The sequence below is a fragment of the Colius striatus genome, chromosome 1 (genome assembly GCF_028858725.1).
Source record: "Colius striatus isolate bColStr4 chromosome 1, bColStr4.1.hap1, whole genome shotgun sequence".
NCBI lineage: Eukaryota > Metazoa > Chordata > Aves > Coliiformes > Coliidae > Colius > Colius striatus.
Window position 1 is genome coordinate 110066347 of NC_084759.1, and position 19525 is coordinate 110085871.

Below are 19525 nucleotides of genomic sequence, written 5' to 3' on the forward strand. Positions count from 1 at the left end.
TGAAGGTTTGTTTGTTTTGTTGTGGCCTGCTATGTAATGCCATGGTTTGGAAGTCTCCAATAGATGGACTCCCGCTGACACAAACCGATGTGAACCAGCATAGTGATTTGAGAAATTCCACTAGACGTTGGACCAGGGGCACAGATGTTTCCTTTGCTCAAACAGCTTTATGAACTGCATCAGTGAACACTGTAGGAAATATGTTTAGTCCTTGCTGCTTCCAGAGGCACTGATAAAGGCCAGGGCATAAGGTGTGTGAGGGGTCCTGCAATGGTATAATAATGACACTTCTGGTAAGTCTAGCTGTCTGCATGGGTCCCACCAAAGGAAACAAAAGACTGTCAGTAGACTCAGAGTCAGATCTTTTGGTGACTTGTATATCTCTGTACTGCGATGGCCTAAAATACTTCAACTGATTTTTCAGTAGCCCTGTAAACTGATAATCTGTGAGAAGATAGCTTAAGATTGGACTAGAGAAATAATAAGAAATCAAATTGTATTGCCAGCACTGCTTGGAACGGTCATCCCCATGTTTTAAACTCAGTGAGAAAATGTGACCACAGACCAATATCAGACAATAAACCGACACTTCTAGCAGCGCAGATCTGAGGGCTACAGTGCGAACAGCCTTAGCAGCCCAAATGGTGTACGTTGAGAGAGATGTTAAAGTGAATCCTTGGAAATGCTTTAAAGTTACTTTCTTTTCTACTATACATCTATTTGTCTATATCCTGTTATTTTCTAAGCTATCTTATTTCAAAATACTGATAGAAGTCATTGGTGTGAGGTCTTGGTTTCCTGAGTTCTGTTTCTGCTTACTAAAAATTGACATTGTCATTAAAAAATATCACAGAGCAGCTTGTAAAGGAGGCAATTCTTTTATTCCTTTGTGGCTTGATTTTCCTGACAGTAAAATCCTTCCATGCACACTGAACTATTTTTCAGTCTAAAGATTGGTTAACTCTGCTTTGTCAGCCATTATAGAGGTAATAACATTAGCAAGTATTAGAAATGATGGAAAATAATTTAGTTGTGTTTAGCTGATCAAGAGGTAACAGTCATTCTAGATAATTTGCACCCCAATCTACAATTAAGCCTAATCTTAATTTGAGATTTTCAGAGGATCAGAAATCCTATTAGCTCACTCCCCTTTATGCATCCTCCCTCCTCAACCTAAACTAGTAATATTGAAATTCATCTGAAGGTAAAAGTTGGGAAAAAGGAAAGAAAATAGTGCCTGGTGAATGTTCAAAAAATGCTGCAGTTCTAATAGCTCTTTGTCAACAAGTTGTTTTCTTTTCTGTGCTGCAGCCCTTCCTGAAAGGTCAGAAATATCTTCTCACTGTAGCAAAGAAGACTCACTTTGATGAAAGTGGAATGTATTTTTCTCATATGTTATTGGAAGGTATAGCTGGTGTCCAGAACAGGGGAGAAATATGTTGGTAATTTGCAAGACCTCTAATAGGCTCCTTCTCCTGGCTTTTTTTCTCTTATAGTGATAGTTCATCCATTCTAAGAGTTGGCTACTGCTAATAAGAAAGAAATAAAACAGTAACAAGAAGAGAAAATAATTTCCAGTATTTCCCGTTTCTGTCACTGCCAGAGGAAAGTAAATGCATCCATACAGCTTCACTTCCCTGAGGCTTGTTTACATTTCGGTGTGTTTTTCTTCTTCTCCAGGCAAATAAGCCGTTTTTAGAAGAAAATACTCCTATAGAATCATAGAATGGTAGGCGTTGGAAGGGACCTTTAGAGATTATCTAGTCCAACCCCCCTGCAGAAGCAGATTCACCTAGATCAGGTCACATAGGAACATGTACACCTTAATCCTCCCCTGGTCTGTGTCTCCTACTGGGAGCTTTCTATAGACCTAGCTTTTATTCCAGCGTACATTGTTACAAAGCTAACTGGGATACAGTGGCTGGTTTATCTAAATTAAACATTTATCTTATGGAAATTCAGGTGCAGTCTGGTGTATGTTCAAAGGTCTGCCTATTACAAAAGTGCTGTAGAATTCACTAAATCAGTCTTCATTACTCTGGAAATTGATCCTAAAATGTTAAAAGGATATAGTTTTTACCTAATATCCCATCTAAAAGGGTACTATAGAATTTGCCCATCATAATATCTATTTAAAAAATGTCATGTTCATCAAGGGATTAATTTGCTATGTTTAAACCTTTAAAACAAAAGACTGGAAATAGCTTGTGTGAAGATAAACCTATCTAAAACCAATTATATCTTTTCTATGAGGAGTAATTATCTTGAAAAACTGTGGAACATCCATTGTGAAAATCACCAATCCCTCTAAAATAACGATTTGTAGCAATGCTTCACAAGCAACAAAAAATAACAAAATCCTCTCTGCCTTCCTCAGTTTTGTCAAACTTGGAAATAAAAAACACAGCTTTGCTCTGGTTACTTTTTTCAAAGTGAATTTGATGTTGTTGCCTGATGGTCAACAATTGAGACTGAAATTCTCAATGAGGGAGAAAGCTGTGGTGCAGACATAGAGCCAGGTAAGTCACTATTCAGGCTGGTTTAGGATCCTTTCCAATACTTATTAAAATGTTCTTTTTTAAAAACATACAACCATGGTAAAACAAATCCAATAGTTGATCATTACTGTTTCTAGTGGATCTGATTTTTAATCACAGAAAGAAATGTTCCCAGAAAACTGCAATGTTCCAAAGGCCTAGACCACAGGAAGGCCAATATTCGTCTTGTGGAGGTGGTGGTGTTGGTGACAACAATATAAAAATGCTTCAGATTAGAAAAGGGAACAACACATGGAAGTGACCAAGGGTTGCATATATGTACAGTGTTCAGTGTCTTTATCACTCACTTAGATTTGTTGGCAAAGTAGAATTAGAATAGGAAGAAAATATTCACAGCTGCTATGATCTGTCAATAAGAGGTCAGGCTGGGCCCAGGGGTTATGGTTTGATAATTGTCTGTGGTGAATGCTAGACTGAACAGCATTTTCTCATTAAGCAACATGAGTACGGCCTTTGGCCTTTAACCAGATAGAGAAAAGGAATATCTTTTTAAGATGTCCTTTTCACAGTTCAAGCATTTCTACCAAGATGAGAACAAATTTCATTGTGACAGTTCTCTTTTTATTTAATTCCTTTTAGAACCATCCACTGTATTTCTCCTGGGCATAGTGTTTGATTTTTTTTATATGCTATTCACTGTCCCCACTGACTTGGTTTCATAATGGCTTCCAACTTAGTGCAAGTTGGAAACACTTAGTGCAAGTGTCCTTTCAAAGAACCAAGTGCCTCTGTGTGTAGGTATGTATAACTGGCACTTCAGTTTGTGCACATGTAACCAATATAATCATACGCTGTCACTAATTTCTAGTTCTCTAATCAATTCCTTTCTATCTGGCAGATGCCCAGATGAGGTGAATTATTGAATGAAATTGTTTGCACACTAGAATAGTGCTTCTTAGGGTAAGAAAATGTCTGCAACTTTTGAAAATCTCAATCAGCCACACTGATAAAATCAGCCATTAAGAAAGTATTAGGACTGCCAGCATCACACTTTGAGCAGCTGTCACTAAGAAAAACCTTTCCCTCACTACACGATATACGTACATGTACTTAGAAAGCCAGTCATCCTATTGTGTGATATATTTTGTCTGCTCTTTGCCTGTCTGAAGAACATTTATGGTAGACATTTAACTTTCATTGCTTTAGATTTGTCCTTGACTCAGAAACTGGTGAAGTCATTGTTTTATGTTGAAAACTGCTTCCCTCTCTTCCCCTACCACCCATATAATTTCACATAAATAGGAGTAAGCTCCCTGTTTTCAACATGCTAGTCAAATAAATCATCCCTCATGTTTAGTAATAGCACTTAAGATAAAATGTACACCAAGATATGAAGACTTCCAATATATCCTACTGTGCACCTCTGCCATCAGACCCGGGGTAAGAGTTTGGATACAGCTACAGTATCAAGAGGTTGAAGATTTGTGGTGGGTAAGGTTAGATGATACACAGTACATCTGCCACTCTAAGTAACTCTGGTAACTAGCAGGGTTTTCAAGTCACAAGCCACCTCACCTCAATCTAGAATGTGCCTGTTATACTGCGTGGACTTTAAAGGGAGACAAGACCTGAGGCCAGATTTCTCTCTTCAATGCTATTTGCATATTAGCTGTGCTTCTATAGCTAGCCTGCTTCCTGAGCCACTCTGCCTTGTCTACAGCTCACTCAGGCATCAGCTCTGCAATGTAGGCTTGTCCTGTTTCATCATGCAAATGAGGAGCTTGGTAGACAACACCTCATCTTTCTGCAGTGTTCGCATTTAAGTGATGTGTGACTATCAATTGTGAATGATGTTCACATCATGTAAACATCCCACAATGACTTCTACTTAGGCTAAACCTGTCTTTAGTTTAAAAGATAGTTTAGAATTGTGAATACTGAGAAGATGACTCCACTCAGATTACAGCCAGACATTTCTGTACAAGTACTTGGTACGAGCTGGTATTTAGCAAAAGTCAACTATTTGTGTGGTGTAGTCAAAACAAAGACAAAGAAGTGGACAAAATTGGTTTAGGAGAGGCATATAAATGTGTTTTGGTTTGTGTGAAGAAACCTGGCTGCACATATACATTGATACTCCTGTGTGTCAGCCTCTAGGGCGGATGTCTCTTGCTGTCTCTGTTCTCCAAAAGAAGCAGTATTTTCTGAAGTGCTGTCTAGTGATTTACTAGTGAACTAATGGACTGAACTTTGTTATCTGGAGTCCTGAATTTTGGTTTGAGCGTTGGCCAACAGACTGAGCAATGCGTTCCTCTCAGAGGGAGATGTGATTTCCAAGCCCTTTTCAGTGCAGAGACATGTTCCTGTGTGCCCTACTAACTCTGAACACATTTTACCTTGCTTTCCCATGCACAATGCATCTTCATCTGTTCTGTACAGGGTCAAACCCTCCATTAAAAAATACAAGTCAAATCAAGAGATTACAGAGCGAGATTTTAAAATACCTCAAATATAGTTCAAGATCTCTACTGGTAAGAACTGGAGGCAGCTGTGTAATCCTCGAGGGCTGCTATTTTAAGGATAATTCCAAAAAGAGACATGGTATTGTGGCTGGTTATCAGGACAGCGATATTTATGGACTATTTGGGCTTGACACTGATAAAAGAAAAAGACAAGGAAAGGAGACACACAAGTTAAAAAAGCTGTTGCTGTCTCCTGCTGTTTAGACTTCCTTGTACTTATGTTTGTACCAGGTTATTTTAAATGTGTACTTTAAAAATATTTTAACAGACTATTTTAAACAAATGTGATTGTAATCCCATGTACAATAATTGCCTTCAATTTTCATGCCAAATTCAGAATATTCTTGCAGGGGGGAGGGGTATGGAGGTGTATATAGATAAATGCACAGATCTGTCTCCCTCTCCATAAGGGTTAAGTGAATTGCTTTAGTGGAATGCCCTACTTGCTGACAATTACACAGATACATAACCTGTATAGAACTAGGTCCCTTGTTGTAGATATTGTACACTGAAGATACTGGAGATTGTTTTCTATTTGTTATAATTTTTAATTGATTTTAGTTACTTTTTTTGTAAAAATGAAAATATGGTTTTAGAATTTGTTAATTCAGATCCCATTGTGTTATAACTGTGCAGCCTTTTTCAGTGGCATGAAATAATGGAGTAGTATAAAATCACCTAGTGCAGTTTGATATGCACTGTACTTGAGAATACATTATGTGCTCAGCAACATACAACATTCCATCACAGAACATACTTAGCTTGTGTATAGCTTTTCCCTTGCAAGACAGTGAGCAAGCAATCTTTTTTTTCACTGATATCTACGCCAAACTTTAAATAGTTTAGTAACTAAAGATACTTAGGAGGTACAATAGACATTTTGTTTGTAAGTGGTTTTAGTCTGGAGGAGACTGAGGGGGGATCTTATTAACATTTACAAATATCTAAACGGTGGGTGTCAGGAGGTTGGGACATCACTTTTTTCTATAGTAGCTAGCAACAGGACAAGGGGTAATGGGATGAAGCTGGAACACAAAAAGTTCTACTTAAATATAAGAAAAAACTATTTCACTGTGAGGGTGAGGGAGCCGTGGAACAGGCTGCCCTGATCTAGGTGAACCTGCTTCTGCAGGGGAGTTGGACTAGATGATCTCTAAAGGTCCCTTCCAACCCCTACCATTCTATGATTCTAAGTGTGGGAATAAGCATTGGAACTAGTAAGAAAGCTTTGCAATCTCTGATGTATTTGATGTATTTACTCAGCTTCTCTCTTTGACAGTTCTAATAACGCTCCAAGCAGCTCATTAGCTTCGGCACCAGAAGGAAGCCATCACTGCTGTCCGAACTGCAAAGCTAATAACAAGTCTGGCTGCAAAAAGATCACTGAAGATTTTGTACTTGTTTTTACAATGGTTTAGCGTCAAGTTTTACTTTATTGCCGTGATCTTTTTCATTCCTTTACTAAGGTGGACAGACTGTAGTAGATGCTGGGATGGTGTGCTCTCTGTATGTTGCTAATACAGACTTCCCTTTAAAAATATGGATTTATGCTCCTCACAGCTCTTTCATTTTGTTACATTGAAGGGTCGCCAATACCTGTGGGCCTTGATGTTCAAGTAGAAAGCATTGACAGCATATCTGAAGTTGACATGGTAAGTTGGTTAGTAGAACTGGAATAAAGAATTCCATCCAAAATTCAGTGTCTCAGAAACATCCAACTGGATGATATAGAATAAGACAGTTCATGAAAGCAAACCCTTAAAGAGCACACCCTTGCCTTGAAGCATGCAAGTCATTCTTACTTACACTAGTAAGTGTTATATAAGAGCACAGGTTCAATTTTTCCCCAGGGCAAGAGGAACAGATCAGCGTGACGAGTGCTCTAATCTGAAAATACCAACCTTTCAGTAAGCCCTATGAGCTCTCACATGAGTTCTTATGCTCTGCCCATTAGATTATGAGACTTCATGTCCTCTTCTTCCTTTGTTTACGCAGATCTGAAGATTCCCATCATTTCTTGCATGGGTAGAGCTGTGGTCATAGCCAATAGAAACAGAGAAATCTGTTCCTCGAGTGGTCCTAGGAAGGAGAGGCCCTTACTGCAGTCAAGGACCAGTAGCACTGGAATGCAGGCTGTTTGTTCCTCAGCCAACATTGTTACTAATAATGCTACCCAGGCATTAGCTCCAAGTTGCACCATCCTAGTACAGCAGGGCATGTTAACTTTTCAAAGAGATGTAATTTACCCTATCTTTTCACAGTGAATATAGCTGTAGCTGTAGGTTGAGTTTGCAATGGGATCTACCAGTATGAATCGCTGCATTCCTTTACAAACTGTCCCAGATCATAAAATCATATTACAGGGGCACAAAAACATGTTACAGGGAAAGGTCTAAGTATCTTACCAGTCCTTCTATCAGAAGTAATTGTTCTACTGAGATAAAAGATGACTGCCTAATAATGCAAACGACATATAGGTAAGCATAGAGCAGTCAGACTGTGCAGAAGCTCAGACTGGGTTTGCAGCATCCTCTCTGTCTCTTTCCACATATATCTTTGCGGCCACATTATTTCTCTAAGCAGGATGATATAATATTTATAACAATTTTTCATATTTAAAAAGGTTTTGTTTATTTTGTTTATTCTTATGAGATTCATCATATTGTTTCTTTATGATTCATTTCATTCATAAACATATTGATCTAAGACCCTTGTGCAATGTTTGTCCAAAACATACAGATTAATGGATTTTATAAATAATGGATTTTGCAAATTGACCTAATGCTCATGAAGAATTCGAAAAAATCCCTTTGTAAAGGAACTACAGTCCATCTGGGAAAACCTTGTGAGAATTGGTTGGTTTTAAAGTTTATCATTTCACTGATGGCCTATTCTATTGGACCGCTGAAATCTGTTTAAGTATAAATGAAATATGAGCCTCAGACTTAGACACCAGTGACAAGGCCAACAGCCAGTACCTCAAAGGTAGTTCTAATCCATATTTAAACCCGTTGAGCGGCATTTGATTCCTCTTACTGAGGATCCTTCGGATGATGACCAGAGAAGAAATTGAGTTGATTACTTTGTACTGTTTCCTATTGCATATGAATAAAACAAACATCATCTTCTCTTATTTTTAATGAAACAAAGGACTTCACGATGACTTTGTATCTCAGACATTACTGGAAGGATGAGAGACTTTCATTTCGTAGTAACAAAAATAAAAGTATGACTTTTGATGGAAGACTGATAAAAAAGATCTGGGTGCCTGATGTATTTTTTGTACACTCCAAAAGATCTTTCATCCATGATACTACTGTGGAAAATGTCATGCTCCGAGTATACCCTGATGGCAATGTCCTCTTCAGTCTACGGTAAGAAAAATACTCTTTTATAAGAAAATACATGAATGCAATTGTGGACCAGTAGCATGTACAGTGAGAAATTACTGGAAATACTTGCAGTTGAGATTCTGATACTGGACTGGCATCGGAAAATAGGAACTGGTGACCAGTGTACCAGTGGGAAAACAGATTTAGGGTTGATCACATAAAGACAACATATTTTTCTATAATTTACATATTGTTTCCTGTTACATTGTAATAGCAAGATTTTCATCTAAGTAGCACTGAAGTTTATCAAGTGTTAATTTAATTGCGAGTGGTTTTAGTAATATTGCAGCAGTTTTGTTGTTGAATTCAGTAATGTCCCAAATTATTAAAGAACAAAAGTGGGTGGTTGGTTGTTTTTTTCCTCTGAGTCTTTGAAAACTGTCTGTCTCAGCTGTTTTCACCCTGGAATGCCTTTAAACTTGCCACTGATAGTAATCAGGGCTCCAGATAGATATTATTGGTGCTGTTAGCAGCAATGTTAGACAGGCATGTTCTGTGACTACACGGAACTGGAAAGTGAAACAGTAATTTCACAATTGGAAGAGCAAGGTCTTAAAACATGTCTCCTTTCTATATACATGTTATTGCTTTTCATTATGTGGCAGAAATAGTTTTACTGGAGGAATGTTCTCCCTGGGCCTTGAGGCTTGTGAGTTACAGAAAAGATAGTTCTCCATTTGTTACTGGTTGGGCCTGTGCACTGAGGTCATATTTCATCTAATCTAGATGATTTGAAGATTTATGCAAGCACTTGAGATTTTGGCTGTGTAATAGTTGTTCCAACAATTAATGAACTTATCTACCCTCTCATGAAGATATGCACAAACCCTCACAACAGCTGTACACCCCTTTAAAACAGTCAATGTTCAAGAATACTGACCATTAAGAAACAATGAGGTGAAGTATACATCTTATGATTATATTCATTTCTATGCTTCATGAGAGAGACAGGGGGATCAGAGGAACTACATTACTACACTAAGGCTACAGCAATCGTTCTCCATGTGAGGGATATGACATACATTCAGTTGGAGGAAGCAAGAATGGCTAAGAAAGAGACACAAGATGGGCAAACACATTCTGTCAGCTTGCTGGAGAAGTGGTGTTGAGATTAACAGCAAGAAATTGTGCATAAAAAGTTATGAACCAGAGGGAGCACACGCTGGGAAGGACAGAAACAGAGAGAAAGGTGAAATGAAAGGGACAGGAAAGGAAGAAGTAGAGCTGAGGGACAGACACAGTGTGAATCAGTTTGCTACCTTCACTCATTGTTTGGAAACCCCTCTGTGATGGGAGTCCTTACTGTCCTGCATCACATTTGCTAGCTAGTGCTCTGCTTCTTTGCCCTCATCCTCTCTGTTGTCACAGTTATCTTTCCCTAACTCTGCATTACTAGATGGTGTATCCTGGGTGACTCCTCTTTGCTCTAACAGATGAGGTTGCAGTCAGCCTCACCTTCCTGTTCCAGTGAATAGCATAGCCTCAAAGTTCCTGCCAAACCTGCAAATTTCTTCCTGGACATAAACAGGAAGATCAACCCCCCTGTCCCCTTCCTTTCCTTCTCTATCAGTTCTTACCAAACTGAGAGGCAGGGAAAGGGGTGATCTAAAGGCTGGTGAGCCAAGGTTTTAAAATCATGAAGGTAAAATAATTCTGTCCTGAACAGTTTCTGGCCTGTGAGGTGTTAATGCACATGTTCCTAAAGAACCAGTTGCTCATTAAAATACTCTTTGTATTGAGTTTTACATGCAGTGGGTAAATTATTTTCCAAATATGTACATGCAAGAAATCTGCATATCCCACAGTTCTTTTCAGTACCTAGCATCCAGGATTCTATTGAAACAAAGTGGAACAAAAATTCAGATTTGTTGCAAAAATAGTAGGGTTTGGTTTTTTTTTCCATCAACTTTTTCTTCTTGTTCCTCTGATCCTTAAGTCAATAGCTAAAAGGAAACAACATCCATAGTTGGAAGTCTTATGTATGATTTTGAAGATGTACCACTCTTACAATCTCATTTCAAGCCAGTAAAGTCTTACCTTTATGAAAATTCAGCTGCAGTGTTTCTTACCAATCACAAGTTTTCAAAGATCACTTATCCAACCAGCACATATCACTTACATCTCTGTAGGATTCCGTTTGGAGAAAGTGGAAAAATCAAACAAAAAATTCAAATGACATGCAAGCTGTGACAAAAAAGACAAATTTGGCAATATATACCATATTTAAATTGCTGCTTCTAGCCATTTCTGTTTATTGGTTAAAATGTCAAGACAAATTTACCTTCTAAACATTTGTGAAAAAGCAAATGGAATGCAAAATATTTTTTTTACTTAGATTTCCTTAAGCTTTTTAGAGTACAAGGCATTTCCATGCTGTTGAAAATGAGAGGAGACTTCCAGAAATTGCAGCTTATCTTTTTATGCAATTAAATATTCTAACCATTCTAGCTGGGAAAATTGCACTTGGAATCATGGTTGCTCTAATCTTAACATTATCTACTTCAGCCTATGACAAATCCAGAAGGATCAGGCCAGAAAAGGATTTAAAAAATAAGGTAATTTATGTAATAATAAAAACTATTTGTGTTTTGTTTTAAAAAAAAAAAAGGTTCTCTCCCTGGTCTAGTTTATTCTCATTATCTTGGAGTAATGTTAGAATCATCTAATGAAAGTAGAAAAACTCGTATTCATTAGGATTCTAAACAGCTGCCTGGTTGGGGATCTCAAGAAGATGCGTGTGCAGCTCAAAGTATGAAATTTTTCATTTTATTTCTGTTTTTCTGTTCCTTTCTGCAGAATAACAGTTTCTGCTATGTGTTTCATGGATTTCAGTAGGTTTCCTCTGGACACTCAGAACTGTTCATTAGAACTGGAAAGCTGTAAGTTTAATTCATACCTGTTCTTCACATGTGCCTTCTTACAGGCACTCCATCTTGTTCATAATACCCTTTTCACTTATTTTGATATGTGATCTGAACCCTTTAACCTGTATTTATTAAACTGTGGCCAGTTTGGGATCTTTCCAGAACTCAGTGAGCTTTGGGAAGATAGAAAAACCATGATACACTCTGCTTTGTTTTGAGTGAGTTGATATCCCAAGTCCTAAATCTAAAAATGTCAAAAATCATGGTTTTTTCTGAGACAAAAAAGTGCAAGTTGAAAGTAAAATAATATGTCAATATTTGACCTCATGGAAAAAGTGAAAATGAGTGCTTGTGTTACTGTGAAATGTCTGCTTTCTCATCCCTGACTCAGTTGTTTGTAGCAATCTGTAGAGCTGGACAGCAGAAGGCAATTCTGTTTCACAGAGCCTTCTGATGTCTCAGAAGTTATTCTTAATTGGACTGTAAAACTGGGATGCTGGTTTGTTGTTTAGACTTTGAAAAGAGAACAGATCCACAGGGTTCAGGCAGTTTGCTCAGTGTGGCTGCTCCACAGCTTGGAACCTATGTGCCCTGTGATTCTAAGCATGTTCATGTACCCCATCCATCAGGTAAGCTGCTGGCAGGGCACAGGACTGGGCTCCACTTGGAACAAGATGGAATATGGTCTTTATAATTTTTTTCCATGTTAGCTATTGGCAAAGAGATGTTAACAACAAAAAAAAAAAAAAAGTGTTTTTGAGGTTTTCCCAAGTTGTTTGAGGGGTCTCCTATCCCTAAGAAAAGAAAACATAAGCATAATTCCAGCAGAAGAGGTGATTTAGCCTTTACTCTCTCACAGATGCGTACAATGAAGATGATCTGATGTTATACTGGAAACATGGAAACAAGTCCCTGAGCACAGATGAGCACATCTCCCTCTCCCAGTTTTTCATCGAAGAATTCAGTGCTTCCAGTGGACTAGCTTTTTACAGCAGTACTGGTACAGTAAGCCCCTGTCATTGGAAGGACAAAATCATGCAGAATGTCTTTCACATTCAAATTAATTGCTATTATATGACTAAAATGGCCAAGAGGTCTCAGTTAAAATGAAGTCTGCCAGTCACACTGTTCTGTTGGCCTAGGTTCTGTTACATGAACAATGTAACACTTTCTTGGTATTAGAAGAGGCCATAATAATACCTGTAACTTAACATCTGACAATAAATACCTGAAAAAAAGGCATGACACCCAAATATAAGCTGATGTGAGCTCTTGGCAAATCCTAGTGCTTCTCTAAAAGCCACAGGACTATCGAGTTTAGAGGAGTCTTTGGGTCCTAGTTATACAGAAGAGCTTGTGAATGGAAACCCTAAGGGGTCAAGTACTAGAAAGCAAACAAGAGGAATCCCAGTGTGTTTTATTGTCTAAAATTTCCTTTTTGCAGCTGTAAAATGTCATTAGAAGTCTACTAACTATAAGATTTCCACACAAGAGCATTTATAACTTATTGGTGTCTAATTCATGGTTTGCTTAATGTTCCCCGTTTATCCATAAAGTTGCAGGAAAAACAAAAATCACCTTATGTCAGTGCTACATCATTTAAATACAGATATCTGCCCCAGATGGGTTTTTATTTCTCCCTATAGTCCTTGAACTATGCTTTCTGGCAAACTGCACAAGGCTTCAGGATTTTATTACAGTCTTGATTTCATGCAAGGTGGGTTTTATTTTCCTTATATTTGTACATGCAATTATAAATTTTGAAACACTTCTCTATGTAAGTAGTCTAACCATATGTTATTAACCAGATACAACAGCATGCTTTCTACTGTACTTTCCAGTCTGAATCAATTCATTTCAGTGTGGGTATTGCCTTTTCTATCAAGGAAAATGAATAAAATAGAAATTATTTCATACGATGAAATGGATAACACTTTGGGAAAAAAAGCATTTAAGACATACAGGAAAGCTGCAAATAGATTACTGTATTTCATTTACAGGATAGAGTCCTTTTTCCTTCTTTCAGCATTTAAAAAAAGAGCCATTCAAATTTGTGATGGCTGATATTGAATGAAGGAATTCCAATCTAAATTATGATGCAGCCTAAGCAGTGAGGAATTCCCAGCTTGATGGGGTTCTTTATCTCCTGCTTGTGTATGAGCTAGGAACAGAGATCCAGCTTTCAAGAGCCTCTGTTATGTGAGAAGAGGGCAAGTGATACCTTACTATCGTAACTGTGCCTTGCTGAGAGCTACGTCAAGTTTGTCCTTGTTGCAAGAAGGAGAATGGAATGTTTTCTACCAAACTGCTATCAGTATGTGTTGAAACTGGGTTCCAGGAACCCAGCTGGCTTCTTTCTGCCTCGCTCTTCTCCTAAAATACCACTTAGGCAAGCAAATTTGGCCTTTTGCACAACTGTGCAACCTCAGGCCACTCTTATATGCAGGCCTTTGCAGTGCCTTCACAGCACCTTCGACTTTGCAAAGTGTAACCACTCAGCACTTAGATGCAGATGTTTTGATGATGCGCTTACTCAGCAGAGCAGGTGGAAGCAGGTGAATGTCAAGACTTTATCAAGTTGCAGGACCAGTGAGAAGTACCTGAATAATGTGTGTGCCATATCTGTTAGTTAGAACACTGCCCTTTATAGACATATACTTTTCTTTCACCTTGAGGTTTTGTTTCAGTTAGGAGATTATACTTTCTCTTTTATTTTACTTCTTATTGGAAAAAAAAGATTGTGCACAGACCTTGCCTGCTGAATTAAGTAATAGTGGCGAACAATCAGCACAGCTCCATCTTCGCCTGAAGAATCTTAGGCAAAAGTTAGACAAAAATGCTGCTCCCAAAGCAGCATTCTGCATTTTAGGATCTACATATCCATTCCTATGAATCTTGGTGAATCACACAAATGTAGCCATTAGGCTTCTGGAGTTCTCTGGCCTCCAAAGGGGCAACATTTTTGAGACAGTCATTTTTAAAACAAAACACCTTCTCCACAACCGAAACCACATAGAGTGTATTTAACATTAGATGAGGTTGTTGTTGAGATATTCTGTGTTATAAAGTCACTCTTTGTGATGCTGTGGCTGCTCCCACACAGGCTCATTGATGTCTCTGTAGTGGACAGGCCGATGCTGCTCAGCCACACACTTTTGTCTTCTTTGCCTCACTATAAACCGATTTCCAACCCCCATCACAGGAAGAATAGCACACACATATGCTTTGCTGCACAGCCCGAGCATGCCTCACAATTCACTAGATGGCAACCTTTCCTCTGAAGTCAATGTTGGGCAGACAAACCGGTCTGACCACAGGAAAAGACGGGCTGCTTGTTGCTGGGTATTTGTAGCATGACAGAATGCAGGGTGCTTTTTGGGGGAGGCATGGTACTTTCACTTGAAGTCTTTCTACTATTTTTTTTCCTACTTCCTATTCTCAAATATAATACAGTATTTTATTTATGCAGGTATGCTGCTTTGCACCCAAGGCAGTATTTTATTGAGGTACGATGGGCAGTTTGTAAAAGCATTACATAAAACTGAAGCGGGGGCAATATTCCTTAGGCATTTACTACTTACTGACGTGAATACACTATTTTCTACTGGGAGGAGGGGGCCAGTGAACAGAGCTCACAAATAATACAGCTCTCTTCTCTTCCAACCTGTTCTCTCTTCTTTCAATAGGTTGGTATAACCGACTTTTTATAAACTTTGCACTCCGGAGACATATTTTCTTTTTTGTGCTACAATCCTATTTCCCAGCTATGCTGATGGTGATGCTGTCTTGGGTTTCATTTTGGATTGACAGAAGAGCTGTTCCTGCCAGGGTGTCACTAGGTAAACCTTCCACAAATATTCTTTTGGGAAGCATAGAATGAATAAGGAAGAGGTTTTGAAGTTACTGTAGCTTCTTATTGACACAAGACACAAGCAAATATATCAGGTAATTGCTTGAACAACAGTACCGCTGCTGTCACTATCACAAACTCCTTTAGTCAACCTCTAAATTTGGGTATGGGATATTTGTTTACATTGACTTTGCTGTATTAGGTAACAGCTCACAGAAGGAAAAAGGGATGCTTCTGCAGATTTCCTTATGTAGATTTTTACCTCTTTCTTTCTTTTCTTTCTTTCTTTCTTTCTTTCTTTCTTTCTTTCTTTCTCTCTTTCAGTCTTTGGTGCCAAACATGCTTCTGGGGAAGCCAAAGACTAATTTAAACATCTTTTTGCTCTCAGTTTTAGTTCTGAACACCACAGCTCAGGAGAGAAGGATTGTTTATGCAGTCTTTTCTATCATTATTCTTTTTCTCAGTTGATAGCACTTCAAGACTGCCTTTGTGCTGGGAATTTAATGTTGATGGCCTTGGAATGAGTACTTTTTTTCAAAGATTAGCATTTCTGTGAAGATCTGATGGAAAATTGTTACGATATCTAATGTAACCATAATGCATGTTGGTTTAAGAATTAGTAAAGAAGCTCCCGCTCTTTCTTCTCACTGATGCTAGTCTCAGAAGCCAACCATATGTTGCCATCTTTCTTAGAAAAGTGAAAATTTGAGTTTCTTTAAGAAACAAACTTGCATGTACTGAGGGAGCCTTCAATTTTTATCTATAGCTATATCAATCTAGAAAAAATAGGGCTGTAGCTATCTCCAATTCCTTTCTGTTGTCACAGCCTAAAGCTATTAATACATGGCATATGAATCTATTTATTAGTCTAAAACCAAATTACAGTACCTCCTACCTACTTGTAGTAATACATCTACCAGCTCCTTTTAATTATAAGAAATTCAACTTCATCTTTAAAAATAAAGTTTTAATTCTCACTAGGCCATTTGTAATGTCAGGTTGGTTTTACTGATCATGTTCTTTAATTGATACATGGATTTATGCAGAAGGTTATGCATCAGGAGTTCTATGAGTAACACACATTTCATTAGCACAAGCATACATAATTTATAGGCAATATTAACAGCAAAGTTTAAAAAGCTTAGCTCCCTAGCCTGGAGTATACATATTTTAAATAAATTTATTTCCTCTTCTATGGTATATTTCAAACTGCATCCTTCAGTCTAAGGAACTTGCAGAGAGGGAGAGGGAAAACTCTTGTATGTTCCAGTTGTCTTGAACTAGCAGAAAACTGGAGAAAGGCTACACTGAAAGCCAGCTGGAAGGCTGTGCTATCAGCCAGTGCTATCTCACAGGTGTTATTGAGATGTCTTAATGTCTTCATTTCCAGCCTTACATTAATTTCTTTGAAAGCAGGACCTGGGCTGGGTGTTGGGGTTTTTTTTTAATATATAAGAGCTAAACAAAATGAGATGAATAGCTGCATGTAAGAGGATTGAAAAGGTACAGGTGAAATTCTGGACACACTGAAGTAAACAAAAAAATGTATCTTAGTTTCAATGGATATAGCATTTTTATGCTAGAGTGTCTGTAGAGAACCACAGAGTTAGACAGAGACACACAAGCTGACATATGTTCCCAAAGAGTACAATTTGAGAAGGGGTTGAGAGGGAAACTGCTGATTCTTTAGTGATCCTTTGGAACAAGAAAATGTGGTGGAGACCCTGACTCTGGGAAGTGAGGGAAGATCACAAGCCTGCTTCCACTTCTCTACAGCAGTGCCTAAAGCTGTCACAGAAATGCACTCCTTGAGCTGCTGCATCACCAGTGTTGTGTCCCTGCGGCTCGAACGTGGCGTGCTGCAGCTCTAACTGCACACACTGAGCACAGAGATGATTTACTGGTTTCAGTATTGCGTGTGATAGGTCCTTCATGGTTCATTCCACTTTTCAGAGCCTGTACAATGAAGTTAAAGGTAACGTCAATCATACACCCTCACAAAGATGTGTTGCCCAAGCAAGGGTGATGAGCTAAATGGAACCAGCTGGCCAGTATTATGATAACCTCTCCTTTTCCTTTGGCAGGTATAACAACAGTGCTGACAATGTCAACCATCATGACAGGAGTAAGTGCCTCAATGCCTCAAGTGTCTTACATAAAGGCTGTGGATGTGTATTTATGGACCAGCTTCCTTTTTGTCTTCCTGTCTGTCATCGAATATGCAGCAGTGAACTATCTCACCACAATCGAAGAGAGAAAGCAACTCAAAAAAAGGGGCAAGGTACAATCCTCTGTGTTTTGTTGACTTCAGAAAGCATCACAGAAACCACAGAGTAATCCTGATACACTACTGTGATAACAGTACAGTAACCATCTGTGTGACTCCACTTTTCTTTACTTGGATGAAGGGAGGAAATGTATCACCCTCTCTGAGGTCTCAAGAAGGTCTGTGCTTTACCTCCTTTCCTTTTCTTGTGTCAAAGGTTAGGGAGTATCTCTCCTGATTAGTTTTTTCTCCCTTTCCCCCCTCCTCCCAGAGGAAGCTAAGCTTCATTCTATTATCAAATACCTATTGGTCGATGCATTTTTCCTCTCTCTGAAATACACCCCAGAATGCTCTCCAGTAATATTCCTTTCTGTTTCCTGTGAAGCAGAATCTATTTCTCCTTCTCCTGCTTCACCATTTTCACTTAGGAAGATGGGTTTAACTGATACCTTTTTGTCCCAGGAGCAGATGAATGACAAGGTCATTTTTAGAAAAGTGTGCCTGAAGCAGAAATGTTCACAAGTTAAACATTTGCTTTCCATGAGGCACTCACTTAAAACCTTTGCTTCAAGAACATCCCCGTGTAAACTCATTTGTTGGAATAGCACAAAGGGAAAAACACAAAAAGAGTGCATATGTTGCTCACATGACTTGATAATCCCATAAAAAACCTACTCATGGAAGTGTTTGAAGTCATTTCCCACAACTCCAGCAACGCAGACCTACAGGAGAGGCAGAGTTTGATCTTCCTCTGTCAGAAGCTGGGGCACACATTGCCAGCCAGAAGCTGGCAATAATCAGTCAGACAAGTGTGTTTTATTGGCATGTATCCCTTTCCTTGCACATCTCCTACCCAAGGGGGCAGGCCCCACAGAAAGCAATGCCATGAGGCAGCCCTGTTCTCCATATGTTCTCCAGAGAGAGAACAACACTGACGAGAAAGCTTGCTTTATTTTCTGTGATGTTTGTTTATTATTTACCTAAATGGCTCCTTCTAGACACAGAATAACTATTTTTTTGTTGCCAGGCTTCAGGAATGTATAGTATTGATGCAGTGCAAGCAATGGCTTTTGATGGCTGCTTTCACGACACAGACGTGGACATGGACCTGACTCCTTTCTCAGACCGCTGTGAAGAGAGTGAAGCTCGAGCACGGGCTGTCAGCGTCTCCAACGCAGACACGACTCGCATAAAGAGGAAGAGATCTCTGAAGGGAAATGTGGGCAGGATTATTTTACAGAACAATCATGTTATTGACACGTACTCCAGGATTATATTTCCCAGTGTGTATATTGTGTTCAACGTTTTTTATTGGGGTTTGTACATATGAACAAACCCCATTATGAGCTAGACGTTATTTTGAGTATGGGAGTAGCATCGTGCTTTAAAATCAATGCAGTAGAGGAAAGGGTTAGAAGTTTTGGAACCTGGTTTGGTTAGCAGCAAAACTGTTAAGAAAAAACTCTCACAAGTCTGGTTTCTTTTTCAATTGGACTGTGCAATGCTTCATTGGGGCAATCTAATGCATATGCTACTACTGCAGTGGCGTAGAAGCAATTTGCTCACTACACGAGCCCTTTGTCACCCACCAGCATCTCGCGCCTGAGGTATTATCCAGTCTCTATCTGCACTCCAACCATTCCTCTTTAATCAGCCTTTCTGTTCGTCCTCCACTTGCAGTCCTTTTTAGCAGGCAGTCAGCACCAGTCACCTTCAAATAGCTTCTATCCTTATTTCACTTGCTGAATTTTTATTTTGTTAGGCAATCTATACACACCTCAGCAGCCTTTGTCCTCAGATGGTAACTAGGGGGAAAGTGATTATGGCTTAGCAGTGGAGTGGAGACAGAAAAAGCAGAAAGCACGAAACAAAGCTGATAAGGCTTTGCACATTGTGCATCACCAACACCTCAGGAAAACCCCACTCCCTTGACTTGCCACAGGACCATTGGGAAGGGCCGCTACTTGGAGAAATCCTGCTCACTAGTCCCTGAGGCAGCACAGGAACAACATCCCAGACCTGATGCACTCTGTCTTACAGCCATCTCCCAGGTGGGTGATTAGTATCACCTGTACAAGCCATGCCTCTCATGTGACACCCACACACCCCTGCCTCATGTAGACCTGCTGTAAT

The 19525-nt window shown here is 39.0% G+C and overlaps 1 protein-coding gene across 1 annotated transcript in view; it reads left to right on the forward strand.

The window, feature by feature from the left end:
- GABRR3 (gamma-aminobutyric acid type A receptor subunit rho3) overlaps window positions 1-18722 on the forward strand; it is a 29389-nt gene extending 10667 nt beyond the window's left edge. Inside the window, exons 3-9 of the mRNA XM_010208252.2 lie at window positions 6605-6672; window positions 8171-8394; window positions 11209-11291; window positions 12136-12276; window positions 14963-15115; window positions 17211-17407; window positions 18420-18722. Of these exons, the coding sequence (XP_010206554.1) occupies window positions 6605-6672; window positions 8171-8394; window positions 11209-11291; window positions 12136-12276; window positions 14963-15115; window positions 17211-17407; window positions 18420-18722 (1169 nt within the window). The remainder of the gene's footprint in view (window positions 1-6604; window positions 6673-8170; window positions 8395-11208; window positions 11292-12135; window positions 12277-14962; window positions 15116-17210; window positions 17408-18419) is intronic.
- Window positions 18723-19525: the final 803 nt, after the last annotated feature.